We start from the raw sequence: 20322 nt of genomic DNA, 5'->3' as shown, positions 1-20322 counted from the left end.
AACTCACATTCTGACAGAGAAGCTACGTCATAGGAAGAAAAAAACTCCTACATCAACACATATCCTGGAGCCTTCCTTCCTTCCCCTACGCGTAATTCTCCACCTCTCCTAATCCCTAGCGCTAGGCTCAGTTCTGCTCCACTCCACACAAAAGCTACAACACCAACAACCCTTACTCCCCTCGACGAAAGTCCACGGGAAGACGCAGCCCCCGCCAATGCAACCCCGCAGCAAGGAACCGCAGCACCTGTAACATAACAAAACACCTCCAGACCACTCCAAACCTCCGGCACAACCAATGCAAGGCACCACTTCACGAGCCACACAGCCCCGGGGGACAGGGATCAGCGTACACTCCCACAGCTAAACTCATCAATACCACCGCACAAGAAACGCAGTGCATTCCGGTCACGTTGCTCCAATTGAGGTCCGCTTAGCCCTGATGAGAGTGGAGAAGCTCCCCTCCCTTCCCAGCGGAAAACAGGGGGGGGGGAACGACAGGACGCTGGCTGGAGCGTGAGGAAAGCTCCCAGCACCTCACCAACCACCACGGCGCCGAGAAAGCGGGGCTCCTCCGTGGTTGGAAGGCTGTCTGTCTGTCTGTGCCGTTGGCCACCAGAGGCTTGTCTCTCATGTCCCGGGGGGGTGATCCCACGCTACCACTGCTGCTGCTACTACTTCTCTACCCAATTGCCCCCTCATCGGAGTCCGTTGCTGGGGGAGGGGGGGGTGAAGCCATCCGCCGCCTCCTCCTCGGGAGGTGTGACGCCGCACCACCGACTGGGTGACGCCGGGCTTTCCCCGCTTGAACAGGCCCTGCCTTGCCCGGTCTGACCCCACCCACCCTGGAGCCCGCTCTGGGGCTTCTACTTTCCGCGAAGGTGATCCTTTCATTGATGAACGTACTTGATCATCCTCCATGACCATCGTTATCCGTTCGTTTGATTGATGGATGTTTTGGTTATCATCTCTATTTACCGTGGTCTGTTCATCCGCTCTGCTTGGTGTCAGTCGTTGAGTGTAGTTTCTTTTTTTCTGTGAGAATATTTATAAAAATAAATAATAATAAATAAATAAATATTTCTTTCTAAATTCCAAATGTTATATAATAAACCAAAAAAAAAATCACTTAGTATGATAATCAATATATTAAAAGAAATAAGTTTTTGTATATGTTTATTTTAAAGTTCTTTTTTCTTTTTTTCTTCTTCTTCTTCTTTGTACAATTCAAACATCACCAAAAAGAAAAAAGAAAAAAATTAAAGAATCATTATTAGATACAAGATGTAGTTGTAATTTATTTTTAAAATATTTTTATGCTTAAAGCTCCATAACCATTTGTTAATTAATATTACAAAAGTAGAAAGATAAATTACTCATTTTTATAAATCAAGTTGCTAGTGACACCACTATAATTTCAAGATGTTGTATTATTTGATTTAAAGTTTGATTAGTTAGATAAGTGTATTATTACAATAAAATATAAAATTATATCAAATGTAAAGTATTAAAATTTAAAAACTTACAAATAATGATACTAATAAAATCAATCAAATATAACATTGAAAAATGAAGATATTTGACACTAAAAAAGACAATGGTAGGCTCACCTTTGATGAATGAAAAACTTGAGTTTATAGAATACTTTATGATAATACATTTTAATATGACACACAATAAATAATTAGACTTAAATATTACTCTGCAGAAACCTTTAGTCATAACTTATGTATACACACACACACATATATATATATATTGAAACTCTATTAGAATTTAATTAAGTATATAAAATTCTTCAAAAAGTAGAAATATAAATATAACAAATGATTCATAACTAACAATTCCATACTAAGTGTGACAAAACAACTCATTCAGATGGACAAGGCAGTGTCTAATACAAATTGAAGCATTCATAACAGAACACACACAATTCTAATGATATTGACAAAACTATTATTCACTCTGGAAGAACTTTCCAATGAAAACATAGATCACAACTTGACATAAATGCTTCACGTGCTGAATAAGTAATACAGAATACTGCTAGATGGATTATAATTGATTAACATGTTCTAGATTTGTATCATATTGGTACATTTTCCATACAAGATACCAAATGTTCAAGTGCTATGAACCTCAGTGTAAGCATATTGGAGCATGGTTAATAGAGACCATTACTACCATGCCATTTACATTGAATTTTGATTTGGAGAGTAGGAATCTTGAACATAGGCTCAGCTTCACTACAGTATTTTACAGAACAAAACTAGGTACTTTTGTATTCTTGTTCAATACTTATTCATAATATGCTTGAATAAAACCATGGGAAACCATGATCAATTTTGACAGGAAATTGTTCACAAATTTTAGAATTCGCATACAAGACTCACATTTGGAGTACCACACCTCCAAAAAGATCAAACTCATTTCATATTACGTAACAGAATCTTAATACATCGTAATTAATAAAGAACATATTCAAGAGCATACAGATAACTAAACCTGTATAATTAATTGAATATGATAAATTATAGTGGGAACTCCTTCGCCAAAGCGCTCAAATCCTTTCTCTCAACAGCATCCAACAAGTCATTTCGTGATGCAATGCTGCAAGAAACAAACATACCAAATTAGTTCTGATCACAAAATTATCGTGAATTGAACTGAAGTTCACACACAAAAAAAGTTGCAAGTGAAATGTGAGTGTATAGCCATGCCTATTTGCTGTGGTACCGTAAGAAGAGGTAATGCAAATCACTTAACCGAACAAAGCAAGCTGAGACATACTTTTGTGTAAGAGCTACACAATTGTTATACTGTACATCACATGAAAAGAAGTTTCATGAGGGACTCCATGAGCACAGATAGAGACAAAACCCCACACCCCACACACTCTTCATTCTCACTAACTCCTCACAAATTTATCTCCCGGGCCCATCGTTCACACTCCCACAGTTTCTCTCGAAACTACCGCACTTCTTATTAGACTCTGCACAGGCTTTCTATGCATTGCGTTTAGAAACCTTGCATCATACGTAAATGAAGCAGCTTGGGGAGACAAATCTGTGAAAAACTGTGCATGCGCGTAATCCTAAACAACTCTCATTGAAAAGTTGGGAAAACAATATGGCAGTAGGGATCTAAAAGCATTTACACCATCACATGCCAACTGACTTTGTGTTGATAAAATTGCCATGAAAAAATTGCCATGTCTGAATTTTTCTCTCCTCCGTAGTTTCAGTTACATGTATATAGAATGTGAACATCTTATAGAAATTGACAAAGACCTCGAGAAGTAGAGAAGATGACGGGAGGTAAAATTTGGAGAGATGGAATATCAGGGAAAGCGAAAAAGTACAGGGTTGTATCTTTCCACACTGTGAAGGAGCCGATAGAGGGAAGTTGGCAGTGCGTCAGCAAAGATACTAAAAAATCATGAAGTCATCCAGAACAAAACTATGACGTTAAGAGGATATATAACTTGAATACCTGAGAGAAATGCGCAAGTACTGCCAAGCGTTATCTGCTTTCGGATTCATCTCCAAGGCCCGAACATAGTATCTGATCGATTCCTCATAGAGCCCCTGCAGAAAGGATTTTTACCTCGAATTGTTAAGAAGGCTATATCAGGATCGAACATGACTCTGCGTGACAAACCAGTACTAAGTTGAGCAGAAAATAACTTTGTTGTTTTTTCGTAACGCTGAAAGTAACCGAAATCAGAAGTTGAAGTTAATGGCTAAAGAATAATGCCTGATTTGCATAACCAATTCCCATATTTGACCATGCTCGCACATAGTTGGGCTTCAAATCCAGAGCCTGTACCACAAAAAGCTGTAGCTTGAGCAACAAGAAAAGACCATACGAGAATTTCTTACAAGGATTGAAGTGTTCCAAACTATGTGAAACTGAAGATTCCTCAGAAGACAGATCAAAGAATGAATAGACTAACTTCTAAAACATCACTCTAGAAGACAAACCTCTTGGTAAGCATAAATAGCTTCAGCACTTCGTGAACTATTTGCTTGAGTTGCGCCTAGTTTATTCCACAAAGAGTAATCGCGGGGCTTCAACTGAAGAGCTCTTTCGAATGAACTGATGGCCTTGACATAATTTCGTGATAAATTGTAAATTACACCCAAAACTGTGTGTATATCACTGTCCTCTGGGGACATTTGAGCAGCTTCTAGGAAGAGGCCCTCGACCTGAAAGAACAAGAGGTCAATATCTGAGCGAGATTCCTTAGAGACTTATTTTTCTTCTTAAGCTGCGTCTGGGTTCCATTGCACTATACCGAGTTTATAGAACCATTTAAAATTGCTATATTCAAACATCAATAATACACAACCTACAGTCTACACCAGTGGCAGCCAATCCAAAGCTTACCTCTGAAGGAATTAGTTGTTCCGAAACATTTCCTGGGACAAGTGCGCCATACTTAGGATGGTGCTGTAACCATCCTCTAAGGTACCGCAAAGCTTCGTCTTGCTCCAGCTCTATAAAGTCAACAATCCAATAAAAGTTTAAAAGCATTCATAAAAAATCAAAGTGATACCTGATCTAAATCTTAACTGTAAAAACCTAATTATATGAGAGTATGCATACCATTAGTGTGGCTCACGCCAAGAGCCAGAAGAACCTCTAAGTTGGAGGGATCAGCATCTCTTGCTTTGACCATAGAAGCAATTGCCTACATTAGAACAGGCACAACCAAACGATCAAAAACAGCGCCTATGGACTACCTGGGTCTTTGATTAGGAACTTTCAATGAACATTATTAATAAAATTTAAACAGTCAAAGCGAGTACACATATTAACGATGCTACACAGTAAGAGCTTTTTTTCTTAAAAAAGAAAGCCACAAGAAATACGGTTTTCATCGCATACTTGTCTGTCATCATCATTTTCAGCATGTGTGATCCCGAGTAACCGCCATCCTTCAGCATTATCAGGATTCTTCAGCACCTCAGCTTCCAAAGCCAAAACCGCTTCACTAAGTAATCCCCTCCGAAAAAGTTCCTGACCTTCTTTGAGCGGGTTGGGATGCCCCACGTAAGGATTATTATCCGCAAATTGATATACGAAGCGCGAGGACCCAGCTTTCATTTGTTCTCCTCTCACTGACTCTTCCACAAACCTGTATTGATTAACAAACTTACATTTAGGTGAAAGCCTTGGACAAGTTTAGAGTCTACTTTCGATGCTCTATCATCCACGTGGTGAAGGGACTATCATTCATGCTGCACCCAATCTACGCCACTCACATATTTTAATGAAAGCAAACGAGAGTGACAAAGTTTTAACTTGAATGTTTAAAATAAATAAATGCATCGGTAATTTACTGTAGTGTCCATTCCTCGTAAAAAGTACTTAACCTTAATCAGCTTACCTCATTGAATGTGCTAAAACCTATATGAGAACTTCTGTCTCTGAAAGTATCACACTATTGACCGACCAGAAAAAATGAAACCAAATTATTAACTAATTCTGATGTTCCATAAGCTTGAAAACGAACACGAAAGGGTAAAAAAATCATTAAAATAGATCTCCCTACTGCAATTTCCTCAAAGACCTACAAGCGGATTTGAAAATTGTTGGAAAATCTGCAAAAAGTCTGCCAAAAGTCTAGTCTAATCCTTAAGCGGAACTTCACATGTAAGGCGAACAATATCTAGATATACGACAGCTTTATATCCTTCAAAGTGTTATTTATGATGATGAAACATTTCGACCGTATTCATTACAAAGACACAAACTATGGAGGATACCTTGCAATAACAGGGTATATATGTTCTACGGCATTCAAAATAACTTACTGATCATATGAATCAACCCATTCTGAACTGACGTCATCTCCGAGAGCACCTCTAGCCATCTGATCCCCGAACTCATCAGCCCAATCCTTCACTCCCAACTTTGAGAACTCGTCAACCCAAGCGTCATTAGTTGTAACAGGTTCAGGTTTACCCCTTGCAAACTCATTTGCCCAAGTGTCACCCCTGAATTGATGCTGTCAAACAAATATGCACGAGTCAGGTTTTGCACATTTTCTTCGAATCCTCCAAGTAACAAACTCCTCAAATCCTATTAGTTGCACTTTGACGAATCACTGGAACAAATGTTCTCAAGGTCATTTCCTAGGCAATCTCTATATTCCCATCCACTTAGAGTGTTGAAATATCATACGTTAGACTCGCCTATAACAAGAGACTCCCCTCACATTTATTTATACTAGTGACTGTACGATAATCAGAAAACTACAGCAGAAGAATGAACTGAACTGTAAAAGCAGAGTGGACACTATTGAAAGTTATTATCAGTTTCAATATCCATTTCCCAATTAGGTATGATTTGAGGTTTCAACGTGAAATTTGATATAGGTTTCACCAAAGAAAAAATGACACGTCAGTTTTCAATTCTAGGAAGTTGGTATTTAAATAACTTGTATCGAATCTGACAGCGAAGATATTTGTGAAACGGACCTCTCCTGCAGTAAACTCTGCAGCCCATGATTCAGGATGCTGTTGTTGAAACTCATTAGCCCAAGCATCGGCATTTGTCGTGGCTGACTTGACCTGATTATCTTCCACGATAAGTTCTCCACGACTCATTTTCGATACAAACTGCAAAAATTTGGAACTCTGGCAAAACACACAGACCAGTCACACGGAGACATACACTGATTTGCAGTTCAAAGCTTGCAAATCTCCACACAATGATCTTATCATACCATAATATACAAAAATATACTAGTATCCTACCTGTCGGCAGAATAAAACTCCAGTTAAATTGTAGGCAAAAAACCATCAATTTCATGACATCAGCAAGATTGCTACAAAAAAAGGCTGAAACCATTCAACAAATAAAAGTACGTATCGCATCTGTGTAGGTCGTCTCTAGGCCTCAAGCAGTTTCTGAGAATGATGGATTCTAGCTAGTACCTGGAATTTTGGGTCCTGGTTTTGAGACAAAGTCTGAACAAGTGAACGAGTTTGCTCCATCCCAGCCATATTGCCCATTTGCCCGTTACGAAGATGACTCAGACTTTGCTGCTGTATCAAGGAGAATGTTGCAAACATGAAAACTTACTTCCGATGGAAACACGCAAGTAAAATTACAGGAGTTAAGAATTAGCGCTCTGAAGATTTCAACAATGATACCAACACGGATGTAGACCGGATTAAAGAATAATCTTGAACTTTTCAGCACCAATGGTGCATTACTAAAACACTACTAGATTAATTCGTCTGTTATTGCATTGACGAGTTATGGAAACACACCTCTTGCATCTGATTGGCCCAATTATTGCCAGTCTGTAGATTGTCAAACTCATCTGCCCAGCCTTGAGGAGCCCCAGAAGGCCCAACTTGGCTGTGAAATTCATTTGCCCACTGAGTTCCAAGTGACATAGGAGGTCTTGGCACAACTTGCATATTACTCTGAGCAAAACCCTCTTTCCACAATTGCTCAAATTCTGGAATCTGACCAGCAAGTGGACCACGAGTTTGGGCTCCCAAACTTTCATCAATATCCAAGGAATGTAGAAGACCATTGACCTGCAGTTAACCAGAAAATCAGAAATAACCAATGGGCAAATCCAGCGCACGTATGCAATTAAGAAAAATACTTAGAAATACACCCTACGTCAAAATATCCAATTATGAACTTATCCACAAATTTAAACACTAAGGCCGGAAAGCTTGAAATAGTTCACAAGAAAAATACACGCAGGAGAAAGTGTACCTGAGAATCAACAAAAGTATCGCCCTTGTCAGCAAATATGTGGCGTCCCATGATGTGACTACGGTCCCTTATCCGACGCTTGTCAGCCTGAGAAAGTCCAAGCTCTGGCAGCCTAACAGCAGGAAAAGGAGCATTCGTTCGACTGCTGTCGAAGAAAGAATGAAGAAAATTATTCAACACACGCTGTGGTGGGGCTGCACTCACACACAGGTGTAACAAAATTTAGTTGACTGTGTGGAGGTTGGCAATTTAATACATGAAACGAATCTATTAAAAAGGGGTAATGCGGTAGTCAAACTCACTAAGACAGCTATTAAGATGGTAGTATTATCATTAACTGATCATATTTTGCAAAACCCTAACAAATAAAATACTCAAAACGTATCATTTAACTTCCAAAGCAAGTTGTCGGGCACGAGTTGAGAAAGAGAACGTATTCAGATAAGTAGATGAGCTAACCATCTAACAACGGCGCACCGGATGGACCAGCTTGTTGCCCGTATATACTATCAAATTCTGAGAATAACGCTCCTTCCTGATTTCCGGGAACCGTTGATAACTGTGGGGGAGGAGGCCACCTTTCCACAGACTGATTCCAAGCATCTGTGAATTCTCTTGGGTCCGCACTCTGAAATCCTCGCATGTACTCCGGCACCTGCACGGCACGCAACAACGATTTAAGAACAACTCCCAAGTATACACCTGTAATTTACAAGACATTATCTCTTCTCATATCAACTGTCTAAATTAAGATAATACACGAAACCCGAATAGATGCAGCCAGTACCAAACATAAACTGAGCACTGCTTCGCGTACCTGCCCATCATGCCATTGGGCTTGATTAAATTCAGAGCCAGGAAGCGAGGTAAGCGGTCCATTTCGGCCAAATTGAGGTCCAGCTTGGCTTGCTCCAGCTAATCCTGGCATCTCCCGGATCCTCTCCTGAGGGTATTGAATCGTTGTGCACGGTCAGTTTATACATGATACACGGGACACACTCTCTTAATGTCACTTTATCACAGCGAAAACATTTCAAATTTTTACTTCCTTCATCGCACTTCGTACTGCTCATTAACCAATTTCAAATCATGATCAATGCTCGAACGCAAAACCACGGATTGTTAATTTCAGCAGTAGAATGCTAAAAAAACCGCTACTTATGCTTCACTGTCCCAGCAACTAACCTGAGTTTTAGATGCAGAGCCAATGATCGAGTCAGCCAAGCCACCCAAGGGATTCGAAGACGACGCGCCATCTTGCCCGGGGACTGCACACCCGGCGCCTCCCATCACCAAGTCACGAAACGCCATCCTTCCTGCCCCAATCAACCCGCACAAAGGGATTCAGATTACTTTTCAAATCACTACCCCCACACAATTTTTCACGGTATTAAAATTTCATAAATTGTATTGTCTACTAGTTTCTAATTCAAATGTAGCCCTAACGACGCGTCTTAAACGAGCTCCACCAAATCTATTCAGAACCGAAATTCAAAATCATGATCGCAATTGCCCCAGAACTCCAATAAAAAAGCAACGTCCTTACCTCACGGTCCCCAACCACACAAAGTTCGACAGCACCTCTTGTACCGCCACTTAATACTGCTAGTTTGCTTCTACATCCATCAAACAATTCCTACAACTTCTTCTGGACAGGCACTGACCTAATGAAGTTGCACAGTCAGCGGGATTGTTATCCAGACTACTACGCAAGGGTTTCAAATCTATAACGAGCTAAAACCAGAGCTGCAGAATGCAGTGTGGCAAAGCAAAACTGGACGGACGCTTCTGGAATTCAGTGCTCGAGGCGAGAAAGCGCAGCATGGCGCATGCGCTTCGCCATAGCCACGAGACTCAGCACAATACACTCCTAATCGGTTCTGAGAGGCTTCTAAATCAGTCTTCGTCGAACATGACGAGCCTCGACCTCTCCCGTCCAACGGATGCCACAACTGTCCAGAAATCCCAAAGAACTCCGTGAAAATCGTAGATATGAAACTCTAAGAACTAGGAATTGTGTTATTTCTCCTAGATCCACTGTGGACCCCGGCGGCCCAAAGCAAAATCTGTGGAAGAGAAGGCAGAATGGTTCGGTGCGAGGTTTGGTTTGCGTGCCCCAACCGTGGAGGACCTACGACCGTTGGAACGCCGGCTCGACTGCACTACAGAGCGGTGGCCTTACGTGTAAATTCATCCTGCCTTTCATCCATCCATATCCTACTGCCGTCCCAAAAGCATGAACACCATTCATCTATGTCCTCATCGTAATGTCATCCACTGTTTCTCATCCCTGGTTCTAAATTCCTTGTTACTCTACACAATGACATAATTGTATTTTCCATATTTCGTTTCTATTCTTCGGTGTTCCTTCAAAGTGGGCTCTTGTGTTTCGAAAAGTATATTCAGTTTAAAAATTATTTTAATGTTGATTGGTATACTTAAGATTAATTGTATCATATATTCTTGAATTGAACCACAAATTTTGCATGTACATTTTAATAATACAACCTTCTAAGTTTCTATGATAAAATTAATTTTTATCATTTTTGTAGTTCGAATGATTCCTATATTACTGAAAGTGATGCTAATAATATGTGAAAATAGTTTAAAAACAATAAAGCATTTTATTATCATACTTTGAATGATTTGGAATCCATTATAATATGTATCATTGGTACTTTCAATATTTATTTTAATTTTAAATATGATTCATGTTAAGGAAATAATAGTTATTATAATTTAAAAAGACACGAGATGAACTTTGTTCATGACATAATATCTAATTGATTTTTACATTTAAAAAATATTAAATATATATGTACATAAATCTTTGAAGTTATATTTATAAAAAAATTTAAAATATATTTATATATACATATATATACACATTTTGAAATCGATTAATTCCACGCATGAAAAGTATTTTCAATGAAATATTTAAACAATGATTGACGATATGATTAAAAGCTGTTAAAGTTTAATTCATGGTTTTTTAGTCAAAAATTGACCACTCCTAAATAAATTTTGATCCAAAAAAATTAAAAATAAACTAAGAATATATGCATAATAACGTAACTATTTATATTAGTTATATTGTATAAGAAATGGTAAAATTTATAGCTCATTATTTTATTATATATTATTTCTTAAATTAGGTCATTATGTAATTTTTTGAATTATATCTTGAGTTTTTTCCATAGTTTTTTATGCTCAACATGTTTAGCACTGGGATAATTACATCTTTGCTCATGTATTCAATTAGTTTTTTATTGTCTACAGCTCAAATGTCATTGCCTTGTCTATTTCAAACATTTTATCATTTAAACTTCTAAATTTCATAAGCTACTTTGTCATTGCTATAAACTACTTTATTAAGATCCATATATAAAACCTTTCGCAATGTCCACTCAAGCATCTTACATAATCTATGATCCTACCAACTATCATAGACATACACATATAAGCAAGTAATTACCTATGTAAATAGATCGAAGAAAGTAGAAGTATATAAAAGTAAATTAATTCTATAATATCTTCTATATAAGCTTCTAAGAAGCTTCATAGATACTACTTTGACTTTATAGGTGTCTATAATTGACTTTTTGATTTAAAAATATAGTCATCAAGTTGGCCATGTACTTGTCAAGGACAAGAACTCGATGAAAAAAATAATTTAGACAAGTGAGCCTTCACTCAAAGAGATGTAACAAAATATATATAAATAAGTATACATATTGAAAGAGGAACTGGAATGGCTATTGCCAAAAGACAAGAAAATTAGAGACCCTTGAAACTAGACTAGAAGCAAGAAAGGAGTTGACAAGACTGAAGAAGCCTTCACTCTTGTCTCTATATATACTATCTAACTAAGAGCTACGTGGCGACGTTCTATAGGACCTCCAATATGTGTTGACTTTGTAGGCCACATGCCTTGACTTACAAGGTAAGTTTTTCTACATGTGGGCCACATAGTTAGTTTGATCTTTAAGCTAACAACATGTGTGGCACATGGCCAACTTGTTGACGACGTTTCTAATCCAAAAAGTCAATTAAAGACACCTATGAAGTCAAAGCAGCGTCTAGGAAGTTTCTAGGAAGCTTCCATATTAAATATTATAGAATTAACTTACTTTTACCTATTTTTACTTACTTCTACCTATTTTTATATGTAATTATTAGCTTACATGATTATGGCCGTGACATTACCTCCCCTTCTAGGGACGAGTTCCACGAGGAGCGGTCATCATATGTTGAAGAAATCTATGATGCGACAAATTGTAATCGCCACATATTATGATCTCTGTTTTCTTCGAAGATGATTGATAGGGCCTCTCAACCGTCGGTAGTGTCCCATACCAGGGCGGGAAGACCACCCAGTTATTTGATCATTGTTGAGGCCTTCGTAACTTCCTTGGAATAGAATATTTGGAACACCATCAGGAGTTGTTTCTACCTCTAGTAAAATCACCAAACATCGGGAGTCCCTTCCCAAATCGTGATACCAAACGCGTTGTATCTCACCATCTATTCGAGGAAGAACATGTCATTCTTGAAGATCTTCATCTGGATTGCGTCGTCTTAAAGGTTGTGACAATCGTAATGTCTCATCCGGCAGGTCAGCAAATGAAGGCTCTTGAGTTGAATTCGCTCGTTGTTGGTTCTCCATCTCTTGAGCACCACTACTACAATGAAGCTACGTATAAGAATTGAAAGTGGAATGTTATCTTGTCTAGATGCTATTTCTTTTATAAAGAAGGTTTTCATCTTGATTTTGATAGATGTCGTCGATGAAAAGCCTCCATCGCCTTTGCTGCATTTGCAAGATTCTTTAATGGCTCCCATGCGCGTTCACTAATACCATATCCGCGCCAATGGACAAGATATTCTAATTTATTTTGGCGCTGCCTTGAATCTAAGATTTCTTCTACTTCAAACTCTTAATTATTGTCCACTTCTATAGGATGAGGTGGAGCTTGTCGTCTTTTTGGTATGTCCACTGTCTTGTATGGTTCAAGAAGAGATACGTGGAATACTGGATGGATTTTCATTGACTCTAGTAGATCTAAACAATATGCAACTGGATTGATTTGTGCAGAAATAGAAAATGGTCCCAACCTTCGATAGTCTAACTTGTCACAAGGTCGAGTGGTCTTGATATTGCGACAAAGTAGCCATACCTTATCACCCAAGACGAATGATGGTTGTTCCTTTTGATAGACATCCGCATTGGCCTTTTGTTGTTCTTGAGCCTCTTTTCACTGCGCCTTCATCGTTGCATGTAGCTCTGATAAATGAATTGCCAAATCTTTCGCAGCAGGATTATCAACTTTTGAAAAGTCAAAAGTATCAAGTCGTGGATGATAACCATAATTAGCAAAGAAAGGTGTTTGTTTTGTAGAAGAGTGTACCGTGTTATTGTAAGCAAACTCTGCCAATGGCAAAAGAGTTGTCCAATCATCTTGTTGGTAATTAATGGTACATCTTAAATATTGCTCCAAAACTTGATTAACACGCTCCGTTTGTCCATCAGTTTGAAGATGGAATGCCGAAGATAGTTTTATATCCACTTTAAGAATCTTGAAAAGAGTCCGCCAAAATCTTGATACAAATTGAGTTCCCCTATCTGATATAATATCCTTGGATAATCCATGATAGCGATAGATATTGTCAAGAAAGAGCTTAGCTGTTTCTTCACCTATGATAGATTTTTTACATGGTACAAAATGTGTCATCTTGGTAAAACGATCTACTATCACGAATATAGAGTCATAAGAACTTGGATTGGAAAATCCGTGATGAAGTCCATAGAAACAGAAGACCATGGTTGTTCTGGAATGGGTAATAGCTGAAGAAGTCCAAAAGGTCGATGACGAGGAGTTTTCGATCTTGAGCAAACATCACATGATTGTACAAAATCTTTAACTGCCTTCCACATTTGAGGCCACCAAAAATCTCTAGATATCAGCTCCAAAGTCTTACTATATCCGAAATATCTTGCTGTTGGGAAGTCGTGACGAGCTTGAAGAACACGTAAACGTGCTTCTCCTTCTGGAACATATAGGCGTCCTTCGAAATAGAGTAGGTTGTTCTTGAATTCAAATTTAGATGGATCATGAGATTTAGAAGAATTGTTCTTGATATCATGAACAAGAGGGTCTGAAGACATACTTAACTGGACTTGCTTAAGGAAAGTTAAATCAACAGTCAATGTTGATTTTATTGCTCGAAGATGAAATTGTTCCGGCTTCAAGAGAACCGTTCTTTGTTGCTCAAAAGCTGCATCTCCTTCTTTTGGTGCATACTAGATTGTATGCTCCCCGAAGATCTATTTTTGTATAGATCTTAGCTTGATTCAGCTGATCAAGAAGTCCGGATATTAAAGGTTGTGGATACCTGTTTTTGATGGTAATCTTGTTGAGTCCTCGATAATCAACACACATCCGCAATGATCCATCTTTTTTCTTCACAAATAGAATTGGAGCTCCTGCCGGAGATTTACAATGGCGTATGAAATTCTTGGCTAGGTTTTCTTCAATATACTCCTTGAGTTCAGCCAATTCATTTTGTGATAAACTGTAGATTGGTCCGAATGGCGGTTGTGCTCCTTCTTGAAGGTCAATTGAGCAATCATAGAGACGATGTTCCGAGAGTGTATCCGCATTTTTTTTTTCAAATACATCTTGAAATTCTTGATATTGGCTTGGAATGCCACTTGAAGTCTTTTTACCAATAGAAACGGGTGTAGCATAAATAATGTATGGTGATTCTTTCATAGTAGCATGCAAGAAAGCTTTTGTACCTATAAATATGGGTTTAACTGAACTGAACTTATGACTCTCTACTTGATTAACTACACTGTTAGTTATACTTTTAGAGAAAGTAAGAGTTTGGAAAATCCAATCTATTTGAGGGTTGTATTTTTCTAACTACGATAAACCTAAAATGATTGGATTAGAGGGAGATCTAATGATATTAAATACTACAAAACTATTATGACCATTGATTATTACTTCCATAGGAAGGGTTTCGTGAATAATATCTCCAGAAGACAATGGACGACCATCTATGACTTCTACATGAACAGGTTTAGTTTTCTTTACTAAAGATATGCTATGTCTTTTAGTAAATTCTTCATCTAAAAAACACGTTGAGGCTCCTAAATCTAACAAGGTAGAGACTTTGTAATGTTTAGGTCCTAAAATAATATTTAATATAAAACCAGGAGAGGGCTCTGAGAAGAGAATAGGACCTTTACTAGAAGTTGTGCAAGGTTCTAGCCGCACGGTCCCTATTGTAGCTGGACAAACTCGTTTTCTGACATATTATCTTCTTTCACAGCCATACTCCTCATTTTGTGATTGCGTCGTTTCTTTGGACAATGTTGAGCAGTGTGCTTTGGTTCTCCACAATATAAACATAATCCTTCTTGACGACGACGAGACTTTTCTTGCTCAGTAAGAGGTTTGAAACTTACTGCATCAATTTGCATATCCTCTACTTCCGAATGTATGTGTTGAAGAGGTATTGATATTGCCATTGAATTATAGTAATGTTGAGGTCCACTTGTACGGTTCTCAGATCGGAATTTAAAAAGGCGATTGTCGCACTTCACAGCAAAGTCAATTGCTTGACTCAACGTTTGAGGATCAGATAAGTTGAGCATTAATTTTTTTACCTCATATTGTAATCCGTAGAGAAATTGGCTAATAAGTGTAGCATCATCCCACTTGATATCAGTTGCAAGTTGTCAAAATTGTGAAGCATATAACATTACTGATCGATTGCCTTGTCGTAAAATACGGATCTTATTGGTTGCAATACGAATTACATCATGTTCTCTATACATGGATCGAAACTCCGCCAAAAAAGCCTCTAGATTATCCAATATTGGATCTCGTCGTTCAAGAAAAGATGAAAACCACGATAGTGCCGAACCTGAAAGAAGTGTACCAATAAATCTAACTTGTGATCCTGCAGTTGCATAGCTTTGGGGTTGAAGTTCAATCACAAGTTGCACTTAATTGATAAATCCTCGAAACTTGGATCTGGTGCCATCAAACTTCTTGGGTAGGGCAATTCTTGGTTCTCTAACATTTGAAGGGCGTTCTACCATAGGAAAAAGGACATGGTTTGGTGCAGATGTTGAAACAGCTCCAACCATTTCTATATCTTCACTTCCTGCCAATCTTGTTGCTCCTTGTGGTGGTAAATTGAGTTGATGCATTGCAAGCATTAACTTCCTCAATTGCTCTTGCATTTGAACCATTGCACTCTTCATTTCAAGAAGTTCTGCCATGATAACAATTTAGAGGAAAGAAGATGTCTAATATCGCTCAAGACAACTAGAAAAGAGGACTTGTAGACAAAGAAAATACTAAGAACAATATCAGTTTAGAAGAGGGTAATCCGCAACTTCTAATACGCTTATATCTTATCAAGAAAAAGGGGTAATCCACTCTTAATCAAGATTAGACAAAGCTCTGGTATTTTAGGTGTACTCTTGCCAATCTATCAAGGACAAGAACTCGATGAAAAAAACAATTCAGACAAGTGAGCCTTCACTCAAAGAGAGGTAACAAAATACATATAAATAAGTATACATATTGAAAGAGGAACTGGAATAGCTATTGCCAAAAGATAAGAAAATTAGAGACCCTTGAAACTAGACTAGAAGCAAGAAAGGAGTTGACAAGACTGAAGAAGCCTTCACTCTTGTCTTTATATATACTATCTAACTAAGAGCTACGTGGCGACGTTCTATAGGACCTCCAATATGTGTTGACTTTGTAAGGCACATGCCTTGACTTACAAGGCAAGTTTTTCTACGTGTGGGCCACATAGTTAGCTTGATCTTTAAGCTAACAACATGTGTGGCACATGGCCAACTTGTTGACCACGTTTCTAATCCAAAAAGTCAATTAAAGACACCTATGAAGTCAAAGCAGCGTCTAGGAAGTTTCTAGGAAGCTCCCATATTAAATATTATACAATTAACTTACTTTTACCTATTTTTACTTACTTCTACCTATTTCTATATGTAATTATTAGCTTACATGATTATGGCCGTGACAGTACCACACATGTTGTTAGCTTGAAGACCAAACTAACTATGTGGCCCACACATAGAAAAACTTGCCTTATAAGTCAAGGCATGTATCCTACAAAATCAATACATATTAGAAGTCCTATAAAATATTGCCACATAGCCCCTGATTAGATAATACATATAGAGACAAAAATGAAGCCTTCTTCACTCTTATCAATTCTTTTCTTGTTTTTGGTCTAGATTCAAGAGTCTATAGTTTTCTTATCTTTTGGTAATAAGCCATTCTATTCCTTTTTTAATATATATACTTCTTTATTTCTATTTTTTCATTTTTTCTTTGACACAGATTTCATTGATTTATGCATTATCTTCCAGTTCATGTCTTTGATACTCACTCACACGTCCAAAATTTCTACCCTCTTAGACTACTCACTACATGTTCTTGCAACATCACCATGACATTCTAAGCCCTCTTGTAACACAAGCTAGTATTATGATATAATATAACTATATGATAAAAGAAAAAAATATAGATTCTATTTTAAAAGAGCCCAATTGAAAAACATAATAGTAATACATAGGTAAAAGATATGAAGTTTGTAATAGTATTTAGTGTTAATACCGTCTTTTTATAAAAAAGATTTCTACTTATTTTATATGGCTATAAATGAAGCCAAACAAAGTAGATTATAAAAATAAATAATATAAGAATCTTTAGAAGAAATTTAAAATTAGTTTGTATATAAGATTAACTTACAAAATCAAGAATTGATATCCAAAGATGACTAGTTATAAAAAAGGGTCAAAATCAGACCTTTAGGCACAAAACTCTATATCTACGGCAATTCTAGGCTTTTTTGGCAAAACATAGAGCATGATTTAAAAGAAAATTAGAATAAAAATCTGTAAATATTGATTATGAATAATTTAATTTTGTAATAAATTTATAAAGGCTTTTCAAAGTCAAAATTATTTTGGAGTAACTTTTGGTTTTGAAAAATATAAAGAATTTATACTTTGGAAATTTTTGTAAAATTAGTAGATGATTTATAGGTAAAAATTTAAAAATATATAATCATAATTTTGTTGCATGATTTTTTTAAAGTTTCAACTTAATTAAAAATTTTATTTGATGATTATTAAAATTTTAAAGTATTAAAATCTAAGAAATTAGAATTTAAAAGATTATTGAGGATTTCTAAATTTTACAATAATTCATAAATTGAATCGAATTAAAATATTTTTTACTAATACTAAAATCAATTTTTAAATTTTATGTATAATTTGAAAGCAATTGAACAATGAAATCAAGAGATATTGGAGCTAAAAGATTGGCATCAAAGGTAGAGAAAGAAGTCGGCTGATAACATAGTAGATTATAAGGTTTAACTTCTATTTTATATGTTCAATCTTCTTCAATTTATTTGTACTTATTTTCAACTGGATGATTCAAAAGTGTGAAAATTTTGGATCCAAATCCATGGTTATATTATTGATTATTGAAGTTATAATTTGTTGTAGGATTTGATTTAGGATTTAGAATTTTATTAGGATTTATTTAGAATTTTTTAGAAATACATTATAATTTTATTAAAATGTATTTAAGATTTATTCAATATTTCTATTTTTATTATTTTAAGGATTTTTATTATTTTTTAAATATTATTTATGTGTCTTTTATATAAAAATTAAGGCTTTATTTGAATTTAATTAAATTTTAATTTTGATTGTTAAGGTTTAATCAAAATTTATTTAGGATTCTATTAAAGTCATTAGAATCTTGTTTTTGCAATTTCCATACTTTAACACAATCAAAATTGATTGATGCAAAAGAATAAAAACTACAATAGCAAAACATAATGATTCATCTTAATTTTATTTTGTAATAATAGCAAGGTAAAATTAAAGAAATCTTAAGGAATAAATAAATACAATTTTTAATATTTTTTTGTCTTATGTAGTGAGGTAATCAGATATTATTTTACTTCTATAATCAATCATAATTTGAATATCATATGTTGACTTTGCACACTCAATTATAAAAATAAAACTCAAACTTAATGAACTATTAAGAGAGAAAAAAAATTCACACATTTCTTTTGTATGATTCCATGAATTTGAAATTTTTCTTTCAGTACATTCTTAAAATTTGAATAAAATTTCAACATTGAAATAGCATGTTAATTATTGTCAATTTTTAGATTAGGATATTAAATCAATTTAGATTTAGTTTTAATGTGAGGGTTTAATTATATTTAAAGCTTTATGTAATTTATAACATATTTTAGATAATTCCTTCAATAAATCCTAGTAGAAGCATCAACATTCACTTTCTACTATCCTTTTAAATGTCATTAATATTGATGCATCTTCAAGAAAGATAATAAGAAGGCAAAAATAAAATAAATTCAACATACATGCTTAGTTTAGATTATAACAACTTTCATTAAAATCACATTTTTTTTTTTTCAATAATGAATATTTTGTACAAATGTTATAAATTGTGCATGATATTAAGTAGAGTGGATAATATTTTTGAACTAAAATATTATCTACAAAAGATTTCAAAACATATTTTAATGGCATAAAACCTCTATATTAATTTTGACATGAATTCATATATGTCTAAGAATGTATGTGATTTGTTCACATGTATTTGGTAACTTTAATTCTCATCTATTACAGCAATGCTAAAGCTATCAAAAACTCACAAGGAAGTTTAGCATGTTAGGAATAGTATAAGTCACAAAATTCAAGTGTATTGGAGATGCACAAGAGGTCAATAATGGTGATCCTAGTGGAGAGTGCATGTTTAATAACCTTTCTACTGAGTATGAGGTCTTGATCAAGTCTATAATTGATATCAAAGATATTGCTAGTTGATTATTCTAAGATGTTGGTAAACTATTATCTCTCTCTTATAAAAAATCAATGTATTTACAACAAGACTCTCCACTTTGTGGTAATAACTATAGAAGATGTTGCAATAAGCACTTCTATTAAATTTCTTGCTAACTTTGCAATTTTCTATGGAACAAAAGACATCCATAATTTATACTGTTGGATATGCTACTACTATCAAGGACATGAACCTCAAAGAATTAAATGTCAATACACTCTTAAATCACTTGAAAAGATTGGAAAATCATTCAAAGATGATATAGTATTAAATTACAATGATTATTGCCAAAAAAAAAGAAGACTAATGACTAGAATAGTATTGACAAGAGTAAAGAAGACTTCACTCTTATTTCTATATATACTATTAACTAAGAGCTACATAGCAATATCCTATAAGGACCTCCAAAATGTGTTGACTTTACAAGACATGTATTTTAACTTACAAAGCAAGTTATGTAATCATATCTTAAAATAAAATAGACTATTTTTTTTATCTCAGACCTTAGAAGTATCATGAGAATTAAAAGAAATATTTTTTATATTAAAAATAAGAAGATTAAAGGATATTAGATTGAATTGACTCAATAAAGATTAAATCACAATCAATGTTGATTTTATTTCTCAAATTT

The 20322-nt window shown here is 35.7% G+C and overlaps 1 protein-coding gene across 4 annotated transcripts; it reads right to left on the bottom strand.

Moving 5' to 3' along the window:
- Positions 1-2410: 2410 nt before the first annotated feature.
- Positions 2411-9597, bottom strand: LOC112291533 (peroxisome biogenesis protein 5). 4 transcript variants are annotated; one of them, XM_024539079.3, is made up of 16 exons: positions 9293-9597; positions 8932-9062; positions 8564-8689; positions 8206-8401; positions 7747-7940; positions 7284-7559; positions 6945-7055; positions 6486-6644; positions 5820-6013; positions 4891-5140; positions 4609-4693; positions 4390-4499; positions 3984-4208; positions 3757-3822; positions 3493-3587; positions 2411-2610 (listed from the first exon to the last, which is right to left on the bottom strand). In XM_024539079.3, exons 2-16 carry the CDS (start codon positions 9055-9057, stop codon positions 2532-2534), a joined length of 2292 nt encoding a protein of 763 aa, XP_024394847.1. In that variant the 5' UTR covers positions 9058-9062; positions 9293-9597; the 3' UTR covers positions 2411-2531. The 4 variants fall into 4 exon arrangements, with proteins under 4 accessions (XP_024394847.1, XP_024394850.1, XP_024394848.1 ...); XM_024539082.3 differs by having other exon boundaries at positions 6486-6578; XM_024539080.3 differs by having other exon boundaries at positions 6945-7052.
- Between the last annotated feature and the right edge of the window lie 10725 nt (positions 9598-20322).

The sequence above is a fragment of the Physcomitrium patens genome, chromosome 14 (genome assembly GCF_059467195.1).
Source record: "Physcomitrium patens ecotype Gransden chromosome 14, ASM5946719v1, whole genome shotgun sequence".
Classification (NCBI taxonomy): Eukaryota; Viridiplantae; Streptophyta; class Bryopsida; order Funariales; family Funariaceae; genus Physcomitrium; species Physcomitrium patens.
The sequence above is the reverse complement of the archived record's forward strand: the minus strand, read 5'-3'. Positions and strand labels throughout refer to the sequence as shown.